Source organism: Acomys minous, assembly GCF_964271855.1.
Source record: "Acomys minous genome assembly, chromosome: 11".
NCBI classification, from domain to species: Eukaryota; Metazoa; Chordata; class Mammalia; order Rodentia; family Muridae; genus Acomys; species Acomys minous.
Window position 1 is genome coordinate 60,526,159 of NC_140492.1, and position 27,048 is coordinate 60,553,206.

Consider the following 27,048-nt stretch of genomic DNA (forward strand, 5'->3'; position numbering starts at 1 on the left):
TAAAATTTATTTTTATCTTATGTGTATGAGTATTTTTGCCTGCATGAATGTCTGTGCATATAGTGCCCACAGAGGCCAGAAAGTCAGATCCCCTGGAATTGGAGTTATACATGGCTGTGAGCTGTCATGTGGGTGCTGGGAATGGAACCTGGTCTTCTGTTAAGAGCAGCCTGTGCTCTTAACCACTGAGCCATCTCTCCAGGCCCTTATTTTTTATTGAGAGCCTAGCCTTTGACACCTGAGCCATCTCTCCAGCCCTAGCCCCTTGTTTCTTAATCTTTCTAAGTCAGTATTTCTTCATGTAAAAATGTGGGGTGACCCTTCCCATTAGAGGGTAGGTGAACCATGAAGATGAGGCCTTCCTTACCTTCACAGCCCTGCCAGCATCCATGGCCAAGTGCCCTAGTCCCTATCTTCCTTATTCACAGAATCGGGGTGACATGGTTTTACCATGAGAAGTGATGGTGTGTCCTGTCGCTGTCTCTCTAGGGTTCTGCTTTGCTGTATGTAAGGGCTGAGGCCTGGGTGTGGATGTTCATGTCATAGGCAGTGTACCAAAAGAACGAGGAAGGGCTGGAGAAAATATTTGTGTAATGGGGTTTCCCCCGGCCCAGATGGCCAACCGATAGCTCGACACAAGGACCTGGGGCTGTAAGTTTTACCTTGTGACTTGTTTCCTGGCAAATGTTGTCTTTCCTCATGGCCGCTGTCAGCGTCTTTCCCCTGTGTCCTAGGGCTGCCGCCTAGAGCAGCAGGACCCCTGTGCGTCTGCCCTCCACCCCTAGACTCACAGACTCTTGGTTTAGCAGCAGCCGGCCCTGACTTATGGACTTTGCTTTTGTCATCCTTAATGAATGCAGGAGGAAATCAGCCACCGTACTCCTTTTGTGGAGGTCACAGTGTGCTGCTGGCACCATGGGGTCCTCACTTGCCTGGGCAGCCATGGAGGGCACAGCAGCCTGCTACTCTGGCGCCCTGCTCTGTGCTGAGCAGCTGGGTTCTCATCTGTTGTAACTTTGGCTCTTTTTTTTGTTGTAGAAAAGTCACATAGAATGTCAATTAAGGCTTTGTTTCTGCAGCACAAAGGAAAATGGGACAAGGAACAAATGAATCACTTTTTCATGCATCGTACGATGTGATTTCCTCATAAACTAATGTCAGTTGCTTCCTTGAACACCCAAGTGTTTGCCAAATGCAAATTCTGCACCACTGATAGAGGCCAAGATGCCTACGCTGTGGTTCCTGGCCTCAGAGGGCTTCTAGGGACAACCATCTCCAGAGAGCTGTGATGTCCTCGGCTGAGCAGTCAAGGAAGGATGGCTGAAAGCAAGGGGAGGTGTGCCCCAATGTGCTACAGTGCCGTGGATGTTATTTCACCACTCGTTCCTGTCCACACTCAGGGCCCAGCCCAAATCCCCCTCTTCCAAGAAGTCTTCAGAGGTTGGCAGGCCATGTGCATGCCAATGAGATATAGGTTTTTTTATCCCTGTCTTCTGTCAGCCTTTGACACTCGTGCCCCAAATGGAAACACCTAGATACTGTAGCATTCCATGAGGCGTTCATGTTGTGTGCCATCCAGGGCAGGTCCTTGGAGTGAAACGCTCCAGCAGGCTAACCAGGCGTATGGGCCCTTGGATTTGACTGAATGGGTTCTGCAGCTGACAGGGAGATGTGCTGCACCTGGACCCCAGGCTGGACAAGGGCCCTGGGATTTGAGCAGACTGGATTCTGCAGTTAGAGAGGCCTGATGGTTGCTGAAAGTGATTTTGTGTCATCCAACAACTACAACACAAGCTGGTGGCCTTCTGTGTTCTTTTCATCCCTCTCAGGTGCCAAGCCTCCCAGGGTGACATTTTTATTTTTGAGGGTCAGTGTGTAGCCCTGACTGTTCTAAATCATAGTCTCCCCACCTCGGCCTCCTGAGGAGCTGGATGACAGAGGAATGGTGCCATACCTAGTCTTACTGCCTTTTTTTTAAAATTTACTCCTCCAGAGATCCTGCGGATCATTCAGCTGGACCTTGACCTGAAGTATAAGACCAACATCCGAGAGCTGTTTGAGGAGTTTGACAACTTCCTGCCAGGTGCTGTTATCGGCATAGCCAGAGAGATGCAGCCTGTGTACAGGTAGGTTCCGGCTGTTGGAGGTAGCCGAGGGCCCCTCCCATCCTGTCCTCTCTTCTGCCACTCATGGCCACTTGGATGCTCAGAAGCTTGCGATCTTTCTGCACTTGCTTCCTGGAAGCTTGTTGGCACTTAGGGCTGGCAGGTGATGTCACTGGCAGAGCTGGAGAGGGTGCCTCCTTAGAGTGGAGGATTCTGGGACTTTTTCCTGCAGACAGCCCAGTTGTCCAGGTTGTTTGCTTTGGTTAAGCTCAAAGGGTTAAGCTCCTAGGCAGCAGTGTCACTCAAGCCTAGTGAGCTGGGTTTTCTAGGCTTCATGTCACCATGGCACTATCTAAGGGAGTGGGTGGACAGTGGCGCAGAGGGCACAGCAGCAGCTTGGGACACAGGTGAGTGTGCGCTGGTCAGGATAAACGGGCACTTTCTTCCCAAGGCAGTGAGTGCTTCCTTGTCAAGTGTATGTCACAGAGACGTTCCTGCCTGAAGCCAGGAGGCATGCCCAAGAATGTTCTCTGCATTGCTTAAATGTTCCTGGCAGCAGAATGGTTAAATAATGTGTCTACCCAGTTGAGTTAAAAAAAAAAAAAAAACAACCTGGTAGCTGCGTATGATGATAGGCAGAACAAACGGCACTCTGTATGAGGCAAGCACAGTGCTCAAAATCCCAGAGAAAACCAATGGGCTGTTCTCTGAAGCCAGCAGGGTTTGGGGGGGGGGGTGTTACACGCCTGGCCCCCTGCAGTGGCTGTGCACGTGTTGCACATACATTTTGTTTAACGAGTAAGGAAGAGGTGAGACTAGAAGTAGGTTTTGGTTCAGAACTAGGCTCATGGCTGAGTTCTCGTGTTCCATGCTGTTGACTCTCCCCCTCCTCCCAGCCCTGACAGTTAGCCTGGCAGCCTCCCCCAAAGCCAGCTGAGGGAGTGTGCTCAGGAAGACCTAGAATTCTTCTTCCCTGGGCTCCTGGGGCCCTTTGTTCTTTTGCCCCCTGTGCTGGCTTCCTGCGGGAAATCCTGGAGGAGGTGGAAGTCATCAGAGAGCTGCTGGCCCTGGCATCTAGTGACTCAGAGCATGAGGGAGGGGAAAGACAGGCTGGATTTAGTGGTGGCTCTTTGCAAGATCACATAACAGGAAATTCCTGCAAAGCCTCAAATGAGCTGATAACTCCTGGGGCCTTGTGGCTTGTTCTCTTACGTAATGCTGACCAGTCTCCTGCTTGTGTGAGGGCACAGAGGGATAAGGCAAACCTGCCATGTTGACTACAGAAGACCGCTCCTAAGGCAGGCGACAGAAAACAGTAACTGTACAAGTGCTGGGTTCTAGTTTCAGTTATCACATACCTGAGGCCTTGGCACCCCTTAAGACAGGAGCAGAGGACTCTGGGACTTTCCATCGAGCTTTGATGCTCACAGCTCCTCCACCCTGCTTGTGGAGGGTGCTCACAGCTCCTCCAACCCTGGCCCTAGGACACTTAGATGGGCTGGTTATCAGACACTGTTATATCAGCAGCATCTGCAAGACAGGGTTGATCTTCTCATTTATAATATGTGAAAATATCATCGCATCTGTTACAGACAATCTTGGCCAGAAATTTATTTTCTGTAGAACCGGGCTTTTATAATGCTTGTACTTAAATCACTTTAATTATCTGGCCTTCCCAAAAGAAACAGCTGAAAGGTGGTAATTCATATTAAGGTTCCCTTACTTTCTGAATCTTTATCGTTATGTGCACTGATGCTCATGAGAACCTGCTACTAGCAGAGTCTTAAAAAACGCCACTCAGTCAATATTGACCCTCTGCCATCAACCACTACTACATGTCACTAAAGACTCAGGCAGCAGTGAGCATCCCACACTGCTGTGCCTGCAGGGTCACTTGTTACAGTATGTGCTTTCAGCATTTGCTGGGCCTGAGAATAGTTTGGCTAGTGGCGGACGAGGAATATGGCAGATGTGTCTGTGTGTGTCGGTACTTTGCTAGTTGTCCTCTGCTTTGCAGTATTTATCTGGCTGGGGGCCAGGCAGGGAGGTGGGGGTGGGTGAGGGAAGGAGAAAGTGGGAAGAAAAGTAGAGTCTAGTTAATGGTACCTGCACAAGAACAGGTGAAGCTGGACTTCTCAGAGTGGACATGCCCCTGCTCCTTAGACACGGGCAACACAGTTTATGGAGGACCCAAAGCCCAGCCATCAGTCTTTCCTCTAACAACTGGTGCACAGAGGCCTCCCCAAGTATCCCAATGTGACATGGACAAGTTATTTGTTATAAGTGGAATCTGATAGTGTCCCTGAGCAGAAAGAAGCGAATAACACAGCACTGTAGCTCTGGGTGCAACGTGACTGGTTAGGAAAGCACACTTGGGTCTGGAAATTCACTGAGCAGGAATAGGCTCCAGTCCCCCAGCTGTGTGAGTTTTATAGTCCCTGGTCCCACAGTTACTTCAAAGGGCACACAGCAAGTCATTTTTATAGTGGCTTCCCCTCCATTGTGAGCCGTGAAGTGTCTCAGGATTGCAGGAAGGTGGGGGGAAGTGTTTCCCACCATGCATTGGACGGGTGGCTTTTTCACAATTTCCCCTCCACAAACACACCAGACTGCTCTCTGGGCAGGGCTGCAGGGTCAGGGAATGTTGGGGTGCAGGTAGAGTGAGCACCTCTGGGCAGGGCTGCAGGGTCAGGGAATGTTGGGGTACAGATGGAGTGAGCACCTCTGGGCAGGGCTGCAGGGTCAGGGAATGTTGGGGTACAGATAGAGTGAGCACCTCTGGGCAGGGCTGCAGGGTCAGGGAATGTTGGGGTGCAGACAAAGGATGCTTTCCTCCCTGGTGCCTGTTAGTTTGGTCGAGTCAGACCAACCATGACTTTCTTCATCTGGAAGCTAGGGGCCTGATCACCTTGGTAGAATGCTGCCCTTCCCTCCTGGGACTGTTCTCTGTGTGCCTGCCAGGAACTGAGCCCCTGCTGAGTTCTCTGTGTGCTCTGTACGACTGGGGTGACTGATCAAAGGGAAAGAGAATCCTGAGGCCGCTCTGCAAAGCCCCGCTTGGAGCTTACAAACATGGCCATGTGGCGTGGCTTCCTGTGGGTGTGCTAGAAGTCCAGGAAACGGTTGCGCCTTCTTTATGTGCAACCTGTAGAATGTAGTGTGAAGTCATAGGAACAGCTAAGGCAACTGACGCAACAGCAGCGGCAACAGCACAGGTTGCACTCACAAGCCAGTTAGATGTGGGGTGTGCTGCAAGGCACAGGTCCCTCTGTGTTTTTCATGTGTGGGCAGGAAGATCTGTCTGTCTATTGTCTGTGCATCCATTCATCCATCCATCCACCATCTATCTGTCATCTATGTCTCATGAACTCCCACTCTATCTAACCCTGACTCTGCCAGGTGCCACCTAACACAGGACACGAGTGATGTGGCACAGATGCTGATTTGTGTGATACGCATGTTGTTTACTTGAAAAGCTGCAGTGAACGAAATATCCTGTGTTTTTCCTAAATCTGGCAACCCAGCCCCAGTCCCCCACCCCAGTTGGAAAACTTCTTGTTCAGCAGAAGGGCTTTCCTTCAAGAGCCCAAGTAGGAACCAAGGGTATGGAAGTGGAGCATGCAGGGTAATCAGGGCTACAGTGAGTGTGGGCTCCCCCTCAGTGTGCTTAGCCCAAAAGGAGCCACCCTGCAGGAGCTGGGAGCTAAGCTGGTCCAGGTCATTGAGGAGGCCAGGGTGCCAGGCAGCGTGGCAACGACTTAACTTCAGGTCTCAGCCTCCTCCTAACCCTAGCAGTTGTCAGAGAGCTGGAGCCTGAGTGGCAGCTAGCGTGTTAAGGTCACTTTGCCCTCCCTGGAGCTGGCTGCCTGGGGAGCCTCGGAATGGCAGCCTGTGGTAGGGCCACAACTCTGGTACATTCACCAGCCCTACAGGCCAGCATCCTGGAACAAGCCCAGGCACACCAGGAGGCCATGGCCATTGTGGCGTAGCTGCTCTATCGGCAGCCCTGTGCAAGCCTCGCTGCCTTCCAGATGCTGGGATGAGCATGTCTGTCCAGCTTCCCCGCACTTGCCTTATTCCTTTGAGACTGGCCCAGGGCTCTCGGGGCATGCTGGGTAGGAAGGGAGGCCAAGAGCAGTCCCCGTTGCTGCTGTTCTACTGTCACGATCCTGAGAATTAAGGACTTTCTGTGGGGCTAGTCTCTTTAGCTGAGAAGTGAGATCATGACAGTTTACAGCACAGTCAGTGATGTACTTACAGTCCCTGGCATAGAACAGAGTAAAGCAGTGTCAGTAGCAGTGTTACCCTGCGTCCCAGCACAGCCACTGAAGAGCCTGTGGTGCTAGGGGTCCCTTAGCCCCAAGCCCTTGCTTCCTTGTAGGCAAGGTTGGGGCTAGGCTGATGTTAGCAGTGCACTCCTCTGTGGTTGAGGAAGTTCTTCCTGCCGTGCGAGCCCAACTGCCTCATTGGGGAGACTGAGAAACCATGACTCCTACCTCGCTTGTTCCTGAGAGCGTGCGGATTCTGTGCTCTCCCTTCCCTTCCCCCCAAAGCGGTCATTCTCATCAGTTTAGCATCTGTACACCCCAGATCTTCCTTTACTGCACACCTTAAACAAGGGAGGTGTTTGCAGAGCAGAAGCCTACCATATTATGGGAACCAAGGACCAGTCTACAGTGATAGGAGTGTTTTAATATCCCAGGAGGCTATTGGAAACCCAGAGGGTTAACAGAAGGAGGTGTCCTCTGTAGTCTCTGTGGAGAGGACTGGGAAAAGAGAGAGGAGACAAACGCCCGCTGCAGCAAGTCCCAGCTCCTGCCTCCAGACAGCCTGGTTCTGCTGCTTGTGCCTGGCTGTTTGACCCTGTTTCCCTGTGGCAGATGAGCTGGCTACTCTGCTTGCTAACGGAGCTCAGACCATGGCTCTTGTCCTTGCTCTGTCTCTGGCCCATAGAGATGTTAGCTTCAGATGCGAACCTACTGTACCCTTTACCCTGGCCTCACTATGTAGAGTAAGTAAGTGGTAGTGTGGTAGTGTGGTGTGTGCTTGTAATCTCAGTATTTGGAAGGCTAACGCAGCAGGATTGTGAATCCATTTTTGACCTAGGCTACAAAGCAAGTTTAAGGCCATCTTGGGAGTGTGTAGACCCTGGTCAAGCCAACCAAACAATAGGGAAAAAACAAGCAATTATTAAAAGTCATAAAATACATTTTCACTACTTACCACGAGAACTATGTTGTTTTTTAATCTGTAAAATTAGCATTGTGTAAATAAACTCTCTTATGTTTGTTTGTTTATTGAGACAGAGTCTTGGAAAAACTCAAGCTAGTCTCAAAATTGCAATCCTCCTGCTTCAGCCTCTCCAGTGCGACCATTACCGATATGCAGGGCCACAGCCAACCCACTCCTGCTTTATGCATTCTTGTGGATTTGGTTTGTGGCCACATAACAGTATGCTATGAGCACCCTGTGCCTGACTCAGCCTTCATCTGTTAAACATTGCTAGTTTCCTGAAATTTTTCCTTTTTTTTTTTTTTCCTTTCACTTTTTATTATGGTGAGCTTTTAACATGTGCAGACATGGACTGCATTCTTGTGCTCTGGCTGGTCCAGAGCGTTGCCATGGCGTTTGGGGCCATGATAAACGACAGCCGGTGTTCTCTTCTCCACACACTTCCTTCTCCCTCAGATTACCTAGACGTCGGTCCCAGCTACCATGCTGTTGAATCTGAAAATGTCATTTTCAGTCTTTTTCCCTGTAAGACTTACCTGCCTCCGCTGCCTTAGAGCCGAGCAGTTATGTGAACTCTGTCATTCTGTCTGCCAGTTCCCCGCTGACATGAGACATCTCACTGGCTGGCCTTCTCTGTGTCTCTCCACACTGTCTGTGTCAGGATGCTCACGTGACTGCAAAGCTTCCTGGCTAACATTGTCCCCTAGGCATGTGGCCTTTCTTCCTAACAGCCGTCCACCCCCACCCGACTCCCATGCCTTAGCATTGGTAAACTAGGACATTAAAAGGTCAGTAACAGGTGGATTTCTGGGTCCTTGTTTTTATGTTTGTCTTTAAGAAATAGGCTGAGATTGAGCCAGTCATTTCTGGTAAGATGAAGTCTGAATGAAAGAGTGGGGACCTGCTGTCTTCTTTCATAGTGATCTTTTGAAAGAAAACTGGGTTGCAACTGCTCTGGCCTGGATGCAGTGCTATGGGAATGACTTTAAACAAGGTCAGGGGCTAGAACTGCCTTGCAAGGGGTTGGAAGTCTGTTGTGTGTATTATGAGGTTATTTTTGTCACTGTGGAAGAGGAATTCTGGAAGGAAAAAGTGGTGTGCAAGAGGACCCAGGTGAGAGCTGTTGTTGATGTGGTTGTCTCCTGTGTGGTGGCGGAGTCCCCCGAGTAGGCTGGGAGCATCCAGGTGCAATCCAAAGGCAGAGGACCTGGCAGGTGTGAAATCTGCATGTGCTGCTGGGGAGCGCAGGCAGAAAGTGGGAGGGGCTTGCAGTATATGAGACACAGCCCCTTCAGCTCCTCTCCAACAGGTTCCCAGGGCTTGGGCACCACTGAATCCTAAAACAAGATTTACCACCTCTCAGGTCAGTTATATTCAACCTTTCTAATGCTGTGGCCCTTTAATGCATTTCCTCATGTTGTGGTGACCCCCACCATAAAATGATTTCGTTGCTATTTCATAACTATAATTTTGTTACTGTTAAGAATCATAATGTGGGACCAGGTGTGGTGGCTCACGCCTTTAATCCCAGCACTTGGGAGGCAGAGGCAGGTAGATCGTTGTGAGTTCGAGGCCAGCCTGGTCTACAAAGTAAGTCCATGATAGCCAAGGCTACACAGAGGAAACCTTGTCTCGAAAAACCAAAGCAAAACAAACAAACAAACAAACAAACAAGTAGTCTTAATGTGAGCTGGAGAGATGGTTCAGTGGTTAAGAGCACTGGCTGTTCTTCCAGAGGTCCTGAGTTCAATTCCTAGCAACCATGTGGTTAACTCACAGCCACCTATAATGAGATCGGGTGCCCTCTTCTGGCCTGTAGGTGTAAATGCAAGCAAAACATTGTATACACAGTAAATCTTAAAATAAAAAAAGAGCATCTGACATGCAGGATATCTAATATGGGAAGCTCAAAGGAGTCATGGCCCACAGGTTGAGAACCAGTGTCGTAAGTGATGAGCACTTCCTAAAAGCAGGACTGAGAGGATGGATGAGGGGCAGGTCACGTGCTCCATCCCTGCTGTGCAGGTAAGTGCCAGCCACACAGGAGACGCGTGCTGAATAAGTGAGGGACGATGTCTAGTCAGAGGATGTCACCCGAGCAGTGGACGCTGGTCATTATGTGGTTCTGTGGCTCCACTGTGGTCTTCTTGTAGAAGCAGCTTTCTCTGTGTGTTTGTGCCACAGGTCAGGTGCTATTAGGAATTCTGAAATTTTCGAGATTATATTGTATGGAGGACGGGGCAGATAACGTGTAAGAAAGAGCAAGTGTCTGTTTCTTAGATATGATTTGTCCAAAAAGGTTATAGGCTAGCTGCTTTGTCCCCACGTGATCTTATGAGAGGTAGTGGGCACTTAAGAGGTAGGACCAACCTCGAGGGATGTCATCGAGGTCATTGAGAGCCACCCTTCCAAGGAGTTAGGATGTTTCTTATGGGACTCTGCTTAGTCATCATGAGATTGTTGATACAGAAAGAAAAGACATGGATCCTCCCCCTGTGGCTTTCTGTTTTGAGATGTTACCCCCTACACACACACACACACACACACACACACACACACACACACACACACACACACACATACACACACACACATACACACATACACACACACACACACATACACACACACACACACACACACACACACACACACACACCCTACACACCTACCTTCCACTGCGATGCTGTCTTCCATGATGCCCTCACTAGGTCTCCGCCATCCCAGTAATGGTGCCATACAGTTAAGTTTCCAGAACCATGAGCTAAATAAGCTTTATAATGTAGCCAAGCCTCAGGTACCTCACTATAGCCATGAAAAAAATGGGCAGAAACAAACATTAGCACCATGCCAGAACCACTGTTCAGAGATCCACCTGCATGAGCCACAAAGACGTTCTGCCGTAGGGACTGTAAACTTTGCTAAGTGGCCCTCGATTTTATAGGCTGACACCAGATGCAAAGAATTGAAGGCACTTTCTTCTGAAAGGTCTCTCTCTTCCTCCCTCCCTCTCTCTGGTGGTTGTATCTGCTAGAAATACACACATAGGGCTGGGCTCTGAGCCCAAATAAAAAATTCACTTGGACCCTGTCCTCCAGAGGACCCTGTCTTCCCCTAGCAGGGGAGACCTTCTCTAGATGGCCTCTCTGGGAAATGCTGCAACTGTGGCAAAGCAGGGGACTGTCTTCTTACAGCGTGTTTTCTGTTGTCAAAATAAATATCTCAAAAATAAATAAATAAATAAATAAATAAATAAATAAATAAATATCTCAGTGAATGAACTATATTAGCAACCGAGGAGCATAAAGGTGTGGGTGGCTGGGTGAGTGGGGTAGCGTGGCTGAGTCACAGTGGCATGTGTATAAAAGAGGCCTGCGGCAAACAGGATGTGAAGAGGACTGAGCTACGTGCGATGGGCTACATGCAGAGAGAGTCTCAAGATGGCTCCGTGGCCCCCTCGGACACAGGTTTCAGTTCTGTGACTGCATTTCTTCATGCCATGATGGAGTGGCATGGAGACTCAGTCCCGAATCCCTGGACCTCCAGGTCAGCAGCAGAAATGGTTATTGCGAAGACACCAGATGTTCACACTGAGCTTGGCCTTGAATTGAGCACCATGTGCCTCCTGTATGCAAGCCTTTTATTTTTTTTATTTTTATTTTTTTATCTTTTAAGGTTTTTTGAGACAGGGTTTCTCTGTGTAACAGTCCTGTTGATCCTAGACTCAAACTCACAGCGTTCTGCCTGCCTCTTCCTCCCAAGTGCTGGGATTAAAGGCGTGCGACGACACCACGCTGGGCTGTAAGCCTTTTATTTCGATTAGACAGTCGCTGGGCTCTCTCCCCTGTTTGTGAGTAGCTGAATTCTCCTTCCCCCATCCCGTCTAGGAGCTGAGTGTGCGCGTGTGTTTATTAGGGAACCTGGCCCTTCCAGTTGTCCCCATCCTTGGAACTTTTGGATCACTGCCTGTGAGAGAACGGGAGCCTGTGCAGACGAGCTCTCATTATGAGGTTGGCCCGTCCCGATGGATTCTCATAAATGGAAAGTCACAGAGACGCTCATGGGACCTCGTTAATGTGAGTCACATGGAGAAAGGTGCCCAGCATGCGACTGCTTCTCTGGCTCCACTCGAGTCCCCTTGGCCTGGTGAAAATAATGACTGCATCCCGTAATAGAGTGGAGCCCAGTGTCTGCTGCCAAAACTACCCTGTCTCCACTGGCTCAAGGCTCGTGAGCTTGGAGCCATAGAGAAGGCAATACAACCGCAGCACTCTACTCCGGCTAACAGTAGTGTAATTGCAGCTCGCTATTTGACTGCCTTCAGAGAGTGAGAAGATACTGTCGAGGCCAGGAGGGAGTATAAAAGTGAACCTTATGCTTTAGAAGGAATAACCAGAATGGAGGAGGGCACTCACATTTCTCTGAACTGTTTTTCCTGCCAAGATGTCATAGGGTTTGGGAGCGCTAGAGTGTGACCCTGTCTCCAGCTACCACTCCAGACACTCCTTGCGTTCTTTTGGCTGTTGTCCAAGGTTAAGCATCATACAGTGATCAAGCGATGTACTTTTTGTACAAGGACAGGTAGAGTCCTCAAGCCTTACTGGTCCAAAGGACACTGACAAGGCTGGAAACAGCTGTTTGATCTGCCTTTGCTGGCCAGAACCCAGGGAGCTTTGTGGAGGCACCGAGCTCATGGACCTCTTGTGCCTAGCTGTGGAGTGCAGGTCCCTTCCGGCCACCTGTCCAGACCAGGCTGCAAGGTCCCCTGTCCCTTGTCCACATTTGTCGTACAACAAAGATCAGATGGCATGGACTGTTGCTTGTTATTATAAAATGAGAGAACATCTGATTAATGCCCAGGATTTTTTTTTTAAGTGATAATCTGGTGACTGTAAGGGGCAGAAGGGCCTTCTATGACTCAGAACTCAGGATACAGCCTGGAACAGTGTAGTTTCTGAAAATACCTCCAAGAAGTAATACAAGTTCTTGAAGATTAGAAAGAAAGAAAGAAAGGAAGGAAGGAAGGAAGGAAGGAAAAGAAGAAAGGATTGGTGAAGGAGAAGGGGAGGAAAGAAATTGATTGAAAACCCTATGACCTGTTTGTTGAAAGGAGTTTCTGAATTATTTGGTTTATGTGTCGTTTGGGGTGTTGTTGTTGTTGTTGTTTGGTTTTTACATGAATATTAGCCAAGTGTTGTCATATCTGATTTTCCTTTTAAGGAGATCAGAAGCCTCTGTTGGGGATGTTTAAATATTAACAGTTAAGCAAGCAGTCTCCTAGCCAAACAGAGCACACTGGTGTGCCGAATGGAGCTGGCCACTACCAGGTAGAAAGCTGGCTCTCACCGCCACCCTGGCCTGAACTCTTGGACACCTCCGTTAGCTGTTCTCAGACACTGGCGCTGATGGTACCTGGGTCATCCACTCTGGTTTGTATGGTCCTTCACATATTTTCTTCCACTCCCTGAAATAGTTGCTGATTCTTATTGATAAATTTTTAAACTCTATTATATGTTTTTCTAAGTAACCTCAGACTTAACGAATAACAAAGCACCAAACAAGGCAAAATTTCTTCCTAGGAACGTAATTCTGGAAGAAAATAAAGAGTAAGTCACCAGCCTCTCCGTACACTGGAGCTTGCCTGTGTGTGTTAGCTGGAATCTGCAGATGAGCATCTTCCAGTTGTGCTTGAGGTCTGAAGATGAGGGCAGAAGGGAGGAGAGGAACCGATAAGAAGGCAGAGGAGAGAAAGGCTGGATGGTACAGCAGTCACACGCCCTCTGCTTCTCATCGCCCTCCCCTCCCACGCACTGATGCAACGAAACCTGTGCAGCCCTGGGCCCAGGGATGCTCATCGTGCATGTGGATGTGGGCCCCAGACTTCACCGCCAGCTCAGCGTTGATACTGAGCATGGCCTAGGTTCCTGTCCTCTGTCCCTAAGGACTGGGTAGAGGGCATTTCTAGGCTCTTCTCTGTATTTCCTGAATGAGGAAACTGGGTTTGGGAAGCCTGGCAGCCTCATAGCCAGCTACCTTGCACCCCGGGCAGGGAGCCCCTCCTGGGATCTGTAGTGCATATCTGCATGGAAGGATACTGCGTCTTCATTAGAACATCTGTAGTGCATATCTGCATGGAGGGATACTGCATCTTCATTAGAACATCAGTAGCATTCTAGCCTCTGCCCTGGTGTTGGAGCCTCATGTAACGGTTTCAGTCGTTGTGCTTGGTCATTTGGGAGAGGCAGGTTTCTGCTCCAGCCTTCCCAAGTCTCTACAGCAAAACCAATTTGATTGTTTCTCCTCACAGCTTGCTCTGCTGTCTGGTGATGCTGTGATCAGTGTGGAATCAGTGTTGTGCATGGCTGGTCTCACTTATTCCTAGGAGTTAGGACGTCAGGAACCTCTCAGTGTTGAGGGCTTGCATGTGAACTATATCCAGGTAGGGCATGCATAGTGTCTACCAGAGGGCATTGGTACATGTGCAGTGTGCTTGGAGTAAACTATCTTACCATTATGGATGCATTGCAGTCATTTCTGCTTGCAGCTTACCCACCCATCCATCCACTCATCTGTCCATCCATCCACCCATTTGTTTGTCCACTCATCTGCCTGCCATCCCATCTTCATCCTTCCAAGGTGACAGCATTTGTTGTCGGTCGAAGCCTTAGCCTAAATTCTAGAATCTGCCTCTTAACCTCTCAGTAACCCCATTCAGCCCTTTTTTATTTTTATTTTTCCAAAAATGAAACATCTTTTCTGTAATCTTAGTTCCTCGTGTCAAAGTTTGGGGTACATGCTCGGAGCCAGCGTGGGTTTTCCCGTGGAGGAGGTGCCAGCATGCCACAGTCTCTGCAATGGCAGCCGCTGGTGCTTTGCCTCCCTGCCTCTTTCCTGTGGCTGAGCATCTGATGCTCCTCCCTGGGGAGTGACTTCGTTGGAGGAGGAAGTGGGGAAGTAGATTTGGGTAGGGTCACTCAAGGAAATTCCTTCCCACTCCACCTTCCTTTCATTTTTCATAGAATAAGAAGGATGAATTAGCAGATAGCATTGTTTGTGCGATAGGGCAGTCTTGGCTGTGTGATGCAGGCTGGCCAGGAGCTCATTGTGTATAGCCAGGGCTGCGGGGTGAGGGGCTGGGGGGTGGACACTTAGACTTGCAGCAGTTCTCCTGCCTCAGCCTCCCAAGCACTAGGATTGCAGGTGTGAGCCACCGTGCCTAGCTGCTTCTCTCCATAGAATTACAGTGTCCACAGTGGGATACCTGAGGGCATCTTCTCTCGTGCCAGATGGTTTATCAGGCCTCTGCTTAGTCACCTCCCACCACAGGGACCTGGTCACTTCCAGAACAGCCCGTTATTTTATTGCTGGACAGGTCCGTACTCACGTGTTTCTCTGTGTTAAACCTGCAAGTCTGCTTCCCGGGGTGGGTTTCTCATCATGCCATCCCGGCTGGTGTTCTCTGAGGTCACAGGGATCATGCACTCCTCCCTGGAGAAGCTTTCCTCTGGGTGAGCCTTTGCAGGGCCCATGGTCTCCTTCCCACATCCACTCCTTCACTGCCAGGTGTCTGGGCCACCAGCCCACTGGAAATAGAGATGTGAAGCCTTCTGCCCTGTGTCCCAGAGGCAAGGAAGCAGCCTCCACAAAGGAGGCCTGTGCATACATGCATTTCTTTTCTTTTCTTTTTTTTTTTTTAACCCCGGGTGGCAAGGGTCTGAGTGTGCCTCTTCCCTGAGTCCCATCATGGCGTCCTGGAGGCTGACTGGTCAGTTCAGATGCACGTTCCCGGCAGCACTCACCTGCACAAGCCTGCGCTTGAGCCCTCAGGGCCCTGATGGGCAACCAGGCTCCTGCTCTTGCACTAAGTAGAAGGACCACCAGGGACTTCAGGATGTCAGGAGAATGAGACAGAAGAGGAAAGCGTTGGGTTGGCAGCACCTAGAAGAGAGGTTGGGTTTGTTAAGTTCTGCTAGGACGTGGCTGCCCGGTGCACAGTCCCGTTTGCCTCTCCTCGCGCGTATCCTCTTCTCTGTGTGAAAGATGAAATAGAACCAGATTTTCAGTCGTTCTGTCGTTTCCCTGGTTGAGGGCCTGGCTTGGCCATCCACACAGAGCCATGCAGCACATCTGTCACCCTTTCCCGAGCCATCAGCCCCACCGTGCTGCCTTCTGCTATCTCCCTAGAGCTTCCTGACAGCTGGAGTTCAAGGCTGTGGGGCACTTGGTTTACCGTCCTAGGTTTTCTGTGGCTGCTCTGAGACCAGCTAAGTGGCCCCATTGTCGTTTAGCTTGAATTTGATGCTGGAATAGAAGTGAACTGCAACCCTGCATACCTGTGGACTGCGCCTAGACCAGCAGTTTACAACCTGTGGCTTGCAACGCCTTTGTGGGGAGGGCGGTCAAACAGCGTTTTCACAGGGGTCACAGATCAGATATTCTGCATATTAGCTATTTACATTATAATTCATGGTAGCAAAATTACAGCTATGAAGTAGCCAGTGAAATAAATGTATGGTTGGTGGTCAGCACAACAGGAGGAACTGTACTAAAGGGTTGCAGCATCAGGAAGGGTGACAACCGCTGCTCTAGAGTAGTCTACAGAGGTCTCCAAACCTTGGTCCTGCATGCACAGAGTTCTAGTGTGGCTTTGTTCTGCAGTGGCCTTGGAGAGAGGGTGGGGGGTGTCTCAGCATTTATAGAAGAGAAGCCCAGCTGCCGTGTCGGAAGCTGTGTTCCGCCCTCTCTTTTCTCAGACTTAGTGGGGAAGTCAAAGGCCTTCCTGGGCCTGAATTCCAGCCCAGCCACTCACCTACCTGCATGACTTTGACCTAGCCCATTAACCCAAGTATGCCTGGACCTTGTCTGTACCAGTCTGTTTCTCATGAGGAAGCTGGGTTGTAAGAGTTAAATGAATTAATACGTGTCAGGAGCCTAAAGGAATGCCAGGCGTGAATGCTGGGTGAGTGCTAGAAAAGTAAGGGTGCAGGGCCCAAAGAGCCAGTGCAGCTTGGTGGCCCGTCCGTAACACCTAAGAGCCTTTTGAACGGCGGACATTGCCCTTGACTGCTGTCTGTTGCAGAGCTGTTTTGACGTGCCGTGCTTGTGCTGGAGGTCGGAGAACTGATTGTCATGACACAGATGTGTTTTAACCCACTGGATGCTTAAGAAACTCTCTCCTGAAGGGCTTCAGTCGCACGTTTGCCTACAGATCTTTTGATCACCTACAGAGTTCTTACAGTAGAAAATAAGAACCCTTCGCAGGGGCCCTCTTGCCTCCACAGGGCTGGCCAAGCCTTCTTCCTACAGATGTCAGCGGCTATAACTCTGTGCCATTCAGGAAAGTTAATTTTCCTCTCTTTGTCCCAGCAGCCATCTGTCAGCACAGCAGGAAGGGCCCCCAGCCTCCACTGCCTTCCTCACATTCCTCCTCTGTGATCTGCCTGTTTCTACCAGGGCCCCAGGGACAGTGCCACACCGTCACCTACGTTCCTCTTCCACCCCAGGCAGGGCTTTGGGATGACATATTCTACAATTATTTTCACTAGAACTCAAGGGAAAGATTGTTTCCAGCTTCGGTATTCATTAACCAGAAGCCCAGCTTGACAGGAAGGGGGTTGCATGTGACTAAGGACCGAGAGAAGCAACTCAGGGAGGGAAAGCTTATTTTGGCTCATCGTTTCAGTACGTCACCTCAGGGAGGGGTGGTAGAGCCAAGTCGGTCTTATAACTGTGGCTGAGAAGCAGTGGGAAGGATGCTGGCACTGGTGGGGCCTCAGCCGATGGGATGGTGGTGCCCAAATCAGGGGCAGGTCTTCTCGACACAGCCAGAGGGGTGCTTAGCCAGTGTCCTGAGTGTTTGCCGTCCAAGCGATATGACAGTCGAGACTGACTCCATTGTGGCCCAGCACCAAGCAGACTAACCCAGGAACCTTGGTTCACACTTCTCATTGGTAACATGAGGATTGTGTCTTCCAAGACTGTTTCGATGTCAACCTACCTGATGGCTCACCACCTGCCAGAAATCTCTCTTCATTGCTGCATCTGTTTATCGAGGCCTTTGGTGATGAACGGATCTGCCATGGACCTTAAAGTGCTGTCTATCTCTGTTCCATATGCTCTGTGCTGCGTGTCCCTGTGTGGTAAACCTCTGACTCTGTTGTTGCTGGGAACACTAGCATTTAAGCATTTCACTCCCCCAGGGCCTCTCCAGGGTAGTATCAGTTCCAGGCTTCTAAGTGAAGAAAGAATGAAAACATGGCATTTCCCAGCTTTCAGCTCTTATTTACTTTGAGTAGGCTGCCAACACCAGTGAAGGCTGATGCCATTTGTGCCCACAAAGGCTATCTGTTGCCCTAGTTCAGCTTAGATTAATGGTGATCTGAGTTTAACTTTGTGGCAGTAACAACTTGTACTTAATGTCTGTGTCACACAGGACAGCCACTGTCCCAAGCACTCAGATGTTTAGTTAACATCCACTTCCCATCCCCGTATTATAGGTGAGGAGGCAGACATGCACAAAGACAAAACGTAAGATGTCCATGTGTCTCAACCTGTAAATGTGGGTCCTGGGTTGAAACTTTGGCCTTCTGACCCAGAGCCCTGCTCTTGGTTTGGTGCTGCCCTTGGCCCCTGGGTGTAGCAGGCTGTACACTGGCCCCATTGAATCCTCACTTCCTTATGAATGAGGCCCTTGTAGCTGTCTGCTCTTCTGTGTGCACTGGCTTCCAGCAGCATCTTCTTGGCCCTGCTTGATAGCAACCCCCTCTCTGGACATCCCTCCATTGCTGTCTGTTTGCTGAGACCCATGGAGGATGGACAGGAGAAAGAGAGTGTCCCCATTTACAGAACTTGTTTAGAGTTATACTTCTAGAAAAAGGAGGGCCAAGCATAGCACATTTTCTTCCTCCTATGATGTTAGATTAACATCTCCTGTGGTAAAAATAGTTTGGCTTTGCTGGGGTCACTAGTAACACTCCGTAGAGATTTCTCACACTCACGGGGCGGGCCGTCTTTCAAAGAGGAGGTGCCCATTTCTCCCTTGCATGACTGATGTGTGGCTATAGTGGAGGGCAGAGTGTGCAAATGCCCAGAGTGGGGCTGCCTGGGAAAAATCTTCTTACGTGTGGAGTGGAGCTCACAGGGATGCGTTTTCCTGCTGCAGCAGATCCCAAAGCCATTTTTGTGACTGCTGATTTGTGAGTTTTGCTGCAGAAATAGCCATGCTATCAATAGCTAACTGCTGTGTGTCTGCTCTGCTCAGGGCAGCTGGTTGCAAAGCCACGGCTGTCCAGGCTTGTGAGGTGTTAAGGAGGATGTGGAGCCAGGACTTACCAAAACAGTTCGCCATCATACAGATGCTAAGGCAGGACCCTTGGTAACACAGAAGACGGTCTGGAAATAGGGGTGGGGTAAGAGATCTTCTTAGCCTGGTTTTGTTTGTTTTTTTTCTAGTTCTGGGGTGACTGAGTAATGTTGGGGTTAGATCTTTGTTATTAGATGCCTGTACGCACAGTCAGAGGCTCTGCTACAGAACAGGAGGCTTTCTGTTGTCCATCTGAGCTCAGGCTGTAGTCAAGGGAGCTGACGGACACACATTGTGCAACTCATGGGCCTTGGTCATGGTGTTGAATTTGTAGGCTGTGAGCCGAGCAAACCTTGGCAACTCTGCCACCACTGGGCTCTGCCGTGCCTCACCGTTTGCAGCTTGATGGGTAGAGCCACACCTGGTACAACATGAAGGACCCTGTGCTCTAGTTTCACCTGGGTCTGTCCACCTCCTCTCCCCGTATCCCCCTCACTCCACAGCCGGAAATGGTGTTCACTGAGAGCTGTGATGGACAACTGCTCATCTGATTCCCTCAGGTGGCCTGTGGTAACCACACCTTCCTGCCTCTGGGGATTGCCAGCCAGGTGTGCCCTTCTCCAGCACCAGGTTGTGGGCACTTCACCCCTCCTCTGCTGCCCTGTCTTTCCTGCCCTCAGTTCCTGAAGCAGTTTGCTCCTGACTCTGAAAAAGCAAATCATTTGATAACACCTGCTGCCTCCACAGCTCAGCTGTAAAGTCTCTGAGAACTTTACAACAAAAGCGTCCACCTTTACTCACCTCTGTCTTCTGTCCCACCCCCATCCTGGAAGTTTATAGATGGCAGCAGGCTGCCCAGCTCCTCCCTTATCTTTTCCTCAGTCACCTACAGAGTGGTCTCTGCAGGTGCTGGTGGGCAGCTCCCGCCGTTGGGAGGGAGGCTGTAGGGGGCCTAGCAGCCCTCAGAAAGGAGGTACACATCTACTAGGAAGTCCTGGGGATGGCGTACATTACACTGAGTACTGAGAGGTGTCAGGGGAGACATTTGAATGGCCAAAAGCTCAGGACAAGTGGCACACCATTAGTCACCAGGGAATGTGAATCAAATCTACAGTGAGACACCAACACCCCCCCCCCAAGACAGCTGTGATAAAAATAGGGCACCAGCAAGTGCTGGGGAGGGTGTGGGGAACTTGAAGCTGTCACTCCCTGCCTGAGGGGAATAGGATGAGTTACTGTAGTGAACAGTCTGCAGGCCTCAGAGCAGAGCATGAGACGTCACCGTCTGAGCAGCCCATCGCTCTCCTGCAATCACACCCAAGAGAACTGAAGAGTGCATGCCCGCACAAAAGCTTTCACTCGAAGGTTTGTACTAGTGCTATTAGTAGTAGTCAAAACAAATAAATAGGCCTGTACCTATCAGTTAATAAACGTAGAAACAAAGTGCTGGGCATGATAGCACAGGCCTTTAATCTCAGCATTTGGCACGCAGAGGCAGGCAGATCTCTGCGGGTTCCAGGATGCCAGCTTATAATGAGACTATCTTAAAAAGCCATCCAGCCATATAAACAAACAAACATTGTGTACCCAACTCCGCTTTTCATGGGAGGAGGCATCCTGTAATGCTGCCCCTCTGCCTGAGCTCATAGCCTGTCCTGTACACAGTGTTTTTTCCAGGGGTGAATAGACGTAAATACCAAAATAGCTATATAAAGTCATCTTTTAAAGATGATTTTTATTCCAATTTTATGATTCAGCTGCCTTTCCCTCAAGAAACTTGAAATGACTGCTGGCATTTGGTACCAGGTCTCACTGACCCTTCAGTGTTGATGTGCCCATTCAGTTAGTCGGCCGTTCTTTCACACCAGCGTTTATTGTATGCCAGGACTTTAAGCTCTGAAGAGGCAGAGCGACGTCTTCCTTACCAAAGAGTGTAGTTCTCAGTGGAGGAGCAGGTGATCCGAGGTAGCAAGCTGTTGCTGTGATGAAGATCTCTAAACACATAGGAAAGACTTGCCCTCAGCCAGCCACAGCTGATGGCGAGAACCAGGAAGAGGTGACTAACTGGAAGAAAGGACATAGTGTGTAAAGAGGTGTGTGGTGACTTCAGGGAGTATTGAGAGTTCAGGCCAGGGGTCAGGTGTGCAGGTCTGAGGCCTAGCTACAGAAGGCAGGTACAGGAAGTGGGTCAGGGGGTAGCTTCTCAAACCAGACAGAGGCTTCTGGCTATTACTCTACAGCACCTTGGAAAGCCATCTTCATTATAGAAAGGTTGGTGGTGGCAGGAAGAAAATTTGACTGGAAAGGGATGAAGTTGTGCCTGCATGAGTCCAGGTGAGATTTAAGGGAGCTGGGTAGGAGGAGGATGCCATGGGATTGAGGATAGACCTGGCTTTTGTAGTAGGCGATGATGTCTGCTTGTGACATACGAGGACCTGATGACAGGTGCTTTCTACTCAAACTAAACCATCAATGTGTCCATAAGCAGGCCTGGACCATATGCTGGAAAGTGACAGGAGTGACCCTGAGTCAGCCAGTAGTGTGTGTGCTGTCCCCCTCCCCAGTGCTATTACAGATGGTGTCATGGTCCCTGGCCACACCAGGCTGTCTCTGGGGGACTCCAGGAGGAGAGAGCCTTGTTGGTGTTGAAGCTTCTAATGGTGCTGGCAGTCCATCATGCCACACAGATCCATCTGAGACATTTCAGAATTCAGAACTTCCGGTTCAGCTTTGCTGTGCTACCCTTCCCATGTTTCCTCTTCCAAGTCTGATCCCAGAATGTTCAGATTTCCTGGGGTGCTGTGTTAGCAAAGGGTCTTCCCAAGGCAGAGAAACTGGATGCCATCATCCCTGTTCCCTCATGTGCCCTGCCCCGTGACTCCCAGAGCCTCCTCCCTTCCCTAGGGAGAGCAGCTGGTGAAATGGCCCAGGGTCCACTGTGGCAGTGGGGCTACCAAGCAGAACCGCGTGAAGATAAAAGGGCTCTTCCTCTCTGCTTCCCTGGGAGAATGTTTGGGGCCCTCTGCTCTGTAATGCCAGATGCAGATGCAAAGCCAGACCAGCCAGTAGCAACCTCTCACCCTGTTGTAGTGTTAGCTAAGAGGCAGCCACGCTGGAGGCCTCAGGGTGGTGGGTATGGCGGTCGGAAGGCCTGTTTTCTCTGGGAAAGAGCTGGGATCACATGGAGGGGAGGAAAAAGAAGCTTCAGGGCTGTCAGCTTTTCTGTGTCTCTTTTTGCTGAAGAAGGCATTCTGTCCCTGCCTGCTTTCTCACCATGACGAGTCTTTGCCAAGACTGTCGTGTAACAGAGGAACGTCTAATTGGAAGGTGTAGTCCAGCTCCTGGGCTCCTTCCCCGACAGCAGAAATTGACCCTCCAACACCTTTTTGTCTCAGGCTTGGGGTGAGGCATAGCTCACCGCCTCTCCAAATATTTCTTGGATAAATGAATGAGTCGCTGTAAAGTGTTGGCTCTGTTTCTTAACAATTAAACTTTATTATATACAACCCAACTAGCTTACACAAAAGAAAAAAAAGTTAAAGGGAAACAAGAGTAAACCTGGTATCCGTTCCAGCCCGTTCGCTGATCCTCTTCCCGATCCACGTGCACTCAAGCCCGGTCTGAACCTGCTACTCCTCTCTGTCCTCTCCGCCTGCCTGTCTCTCACGTGCAAGGGGCGGTCTCCCTACCCCATTGAGGGTCGATTAAAAACACAATAATCCAGGTGGAATCCCTCGGTCCCCTTCTTGAATTCCAGGCCCAGGATGGCTCCACCCAGTCTATCTCAAGGTTAATCTCAGGGAGTATCCTCGGTGTGTCCAAGGGCAAAGCCCGCCAAGACTGCTTTCACCTGTGACAAAGCTTACACTCCTTCCCACAGGAAAGCCCATCTCAGTTACGAGGAGAGAATGACTGCTCACCTGCCTTAGCCCATTGGCCAGAGATAGTGAGTGTCTCAGCTGTCTATGCCCATGGACCATCCCAGCGCCCACAGCTGGGAGTGAACATATGCTTAGTCCCTTGCTGCACTGCTGCCATGGCATCTTTAGGCTTCCTTTCATCCAGGCCCCTTACCTCAACCTGCACAGCAGAAGGGGGTCTCCCAACCTTTCCTCAACTCATTAAAGAAAGCAATGCGCTATAGCAGGTCTGTGATAGAGAGAACTCTTTAAGTGGCTCCCTGGTATGTGTGTGTGTGTGTGTGTGTGTGTGTGTGTGTGTGTGTGTGTGTGTGTGTGTGTGTGTGTGTGTGTGTATGTGTGTGTGTGTGTGTCATTTGTCACTACTGATACTTGTCCTAGATGAAGTTTTCTGGTTTTCCTCATGTCTTCCTCATTTATCAAGGAATGCCATGACCCTGCCAGAAGCTTGCTTGCATCAAAATTTTAGTTTATTTATATATTTCTATTAATTTATTATATCTTAGGCACCATTATAAAGTTGTTAAAGTGGCATAGAGATACAGGTATATTCAACATATGCAGGTGCATTAAAATTTCAAAATAGCAGAAAAGGAAGATGTTTTTATTGCTTTCCCTGAGAATCCAAGTTAGCATTTAGTGTCTTGAGAGGCCAAGAAAAAGTGCAAATGATGAAGTGTGTTTTGTAGCATAATCCTGTCTGTGTGGCATGCCCCTGAACTCGACAGCTACACTAGACAGTCCTTGAAGAACTTGGGGACCCCTGAGGTCTTTCCCCTTAGGACCTGCAAGTCCATACACAGATAGATTAAAGGAGGGAGTGCTGTGAACATCAGGCAGGTGACATGGTGGTATGGGGTGATGGCTTTTTGCCCTACCTTCATGATGCTTTGAAGGGTAGTTTGGGGAGGGGCTGGGTATGGGGCTCTAGCCCCCTGGCTCGTTTCCACCTCCCCCTGGAGCATACCCTTGTAGTGGCGTGTCCTCATTCTGGAGACTTCACTTTCTAGGAAGGTCCCACAGCCTGGGTACCTGCACCTAAGCTTCCATCTCATATTCCATGCCAGTTCCACAACACTGTGATCCAAACAGTAGACAACCCCATGACCTAGGACTGTCCAGGACTCTGCTGTCACCATCCTGGGAACATTGTGCTACAAGGGGCCCCTTTTCCTTACAGCCAGCTTAGTCTACTCTTGCTCAAAGACTGGATTCAGGTCTCATTAACCAACTGAGCCTTCTCAGACCCTGGCTGCCGTGGCCCCAGGCAGACACTCTTCTATGTCCGCTTTCCTCCATGCTACGACATAACACCTGGCAGAAACACTTCCGGGCAGAAGGCTTATTTTGGCTTTCAGCCCATTCCAGGGGAGAAGGCAAGATGCCAGCGGCAACTTCTTCTGTGTGGCATGTAGTAGTAAATCGGCTATTAATATTTGCCCTTAATTACATATAATTGTTTGGCGGCTATTAACCTGTTATCATATCTAAAAGACACAGATACCTGTTGGATTTTTAATATACCTGTACACTGGAACTGAGCAGAAACCAACCCCCTAAGCTACCTTGTTATCTCCCAGCCTCACATCTCACGCACTTGCTTTAATTATTCCTATCTGGCTACTGCCCATCCATAATTCCCATAAACACTTGCACATGTTTTCCATCTGGGGCTGCTACTCTCCAGCCGCCGATCCTCAGAGCAAGCTCCCCACCACCACCGCATGCTTCTTGTCCACACTAACCCATGGTGAATCTCTTTTCCTCTCCCTCCTTTCCTGTCTCCTCTCTTCTCCTGTCCCATGAGCCTTCTGTCCTCCAAGCCTGGAACCTTAGCTCCGCCTACCTCTCGTCTGCTCTGCCCAGGTGTAGGCATTTTTTAAAAATTGGCCAATCAGGGATAATTTGGAGACAAGGTTACACAGCATCACTTGGTGTAGGTATGTGAGCTTGTAAAACAGTAAAAATGGGGAAGGGGAGGCGACAAGCATTAATTAAATGCAAAGCACCAGACCATGTGTTGTTTATGTCAAGATGGACATAAAGAAAAGCAAACATAAACATAAAGCAAAGAAAACAGGCTGAAATGCTGGTGGGTAGTCTGAGGCCTACCCCTAGTTCCTGACTGCCAGTCCCTACCTGTGATGGTCCCACAGCCTTCACAAGCTAGGGGTCAGACACTCAGCCAGTGAGCCTGTAGAGGACATAATGGCACATGAGGAGGTCTGCACATAGAAATGTGCTTGAATGCTTGGCCGTAGGGAGTGGCACTATCAGGAAGTGTGGCCTTGTTGGAGGAAATATGGGGGCGGGCTTTGAGGTCTTCTATGCTCAAGCTACACCAAGTGGACACACAGTCTCCTTCTGCCTGCAGATCAAGATATAGAGCTCTCAGCTCCCTCTCCAGCACCACGTCTGTCTGTGTGCTGCCGTGCTTCCTGCCATGATGACAGTGGACTAAACCTCTGAAACTATAAGCCAAGCCCAGTGAAATGTTTCCCTTTATAAGAGGTGCTGTGGCCATGGTGCTCTTCACACCAATGAAACCCTAAGATGCCTATTCAGGGTGCAGGCACCAGATGAAGGCCACCCACAGTTTAGGCAACTCTCCAATGATGGCTGCTTCGGGAAGCAGCAGCCCCATAATTCTGTCCCACAGGAGGAGGCAGCTCTTCTGCCTCCCCTGCCCCCCCCCCCCGCCCCGTCACTTAAGAGAAGAGTCTGTGTTGTAATTGGCCCCCTCTCTTCATCTGCAAACAAGGTCTGTGGGCTAGACCTATACTTCTCAGAGTGAGTTCCAAGGAGCTCCAATTGCAGATCATGCTGTGAGACCTCCCATCCCCCCAAAATAGGATTTCCTGATTAAACAAGCCTGGGAGGTTTGGATTATATACACAGGTGCCCCCACACTGTGCATGCAGGAATGCCGAGATCCATGGATGCAAAGTGGCATGCCTCTTGCTTACAGCCTACCCACTCCCCACCCCACCCACACTTTAAGTCGTCTGAAGGTATTGTAACACTCAGCACGAGGGCACTGCTGTGTTGTAGATTGTGCTGTTTAAAGACAAGAAAACAATTCATGTGTTCAATACATCTTTTATTTTCTTCTATTTTTAGTCTGTAGTAGAGTGACTATGGATATGGAACTGTATATAGCTGTGTGTGTGTGTGTGTGTGTGTGTGCATGCATGTGTTCATGTGTAGTATGTGGTGTGTGTGTGTGTGTGCAAGTGTGTATGCATGGTATGTGTTATTCCCTTCCCATGAAGCACACAATCCTGCCTACATTTATCCAAGGTAACCTTTTTCTGAACTGTGGTGGTTTGGAAGGCAATGTCTCCCAGAGGCTCAGCCATTTGAGCACTTGGTCCTCAATCTGTGATGCTGTCTGGGGAGGCGGTGCAGCCTTGCTGGAGGAAGTACGTCACTGGGGGTGGGTTTTGAGAGTTGACAACCTGATGACACTTCCAGTTTTCTCTCTGCTTAGTGTTTGTGGTTGAAGATGTGTCTGATCTTGTCACAGCGTCCTGCCTCTGCCACCGTGCTTGTCAGTGGTTGCTATGTCGCCCACAGCTGTGATGGACTCTTATCCCTATGAAACCTTAAACCAACATAAACTCTTCCGTAGTTGCTTTTGGTCATGTTTTATCACAGTAACAGAAAAGAAACTAATGCATAGTTTTTTAAACACAGACACTTCAGTCCCATGACACTTAAGGCTCTAGGACCCATGGAGTCCAAGGGCCGCAGGCTTCAGAAAGTCTGTCTGCTCTGTCTGCTGTTGGTTATGTCCAGGCCACGACCAGCGCCTAGAAGCCTTACTCCCTAGCAGGGGACATGCCAGTGTCCAGAAAGGCAGGCGGCATGTAGCTTGCAATGGGTCCTGGTGTTTTAAGGTATGGTTGCAGCGCTGCCTCGGAATCCACTACCATGGTTAATTGGTCTCAGAACTATCAGCTCACCAAGCCATCTGTCACAAGAAACTTGAGCAGTGCCACAAGTCCATTAATAATTCAGCTGACGAGTGTCTTCAGACGGAGCCCTTCCAGCCTCTGCACTCACTCCCCGTCAGCTGCCTCCAGAGATGTCCCAGCCAGAGTTCTCGGTTTCACAGAGATGCTAATGATTCAGGCAGTGGTACTTGATGATCTCCCAGAATTCCCTAACCCTCAGCAGCTAGAATAGAATGGCTGAGGCTCGTCCCACTCTAATTACACCAGCCACCTAGGAGGTGGTGGGTTTGGAAGGCAGGTCGGTGGATGACCTGTTTGTAGTTGAAGATGTGATCTCTTGGCTTCCTGCGTCTGCCACCCACTGAGGTTGTCTTGGGGAGTGGATGTTGATGGCAGGCTTCAGGCAAGCCCTTTGTTCCAGAGAGTAGAGGCCATGTGCTGCTCAGCGTTCAGGAAGAAGAAAGGGCTTTTAAAGTTTGAGTCTTGCCTGTTGTAGATACCTAAAACCATTGGCAGAATTAGTTGGAGCTGAG

At 49.8% G+C, this 27,048-nt stretch overlaps 1 protein-coding gene across 1 annotated transcript in view; it reads left to right on the forward strand.

Annotated features, from left to right (window-relative positions):
- Window positions 1-27,048, forward strand: part of XXYLT1 (xyloside xylosyltransferase 1) — a 145,030-nt gene that overhangs the window by 81,609 nt on the left and 36,373 nt on the right. Inside the window, exon 3 of the mRNA XM_084800916.1 lies at window positions 1,994-2,126. Coding sequence (XP_084657042.1) covers window positions 1,994-2,126 — 133 coding nt within the window. The remainder of the gene's footprint in view (window positions 1-1,993; window positions 2,127-27,048) is intronic.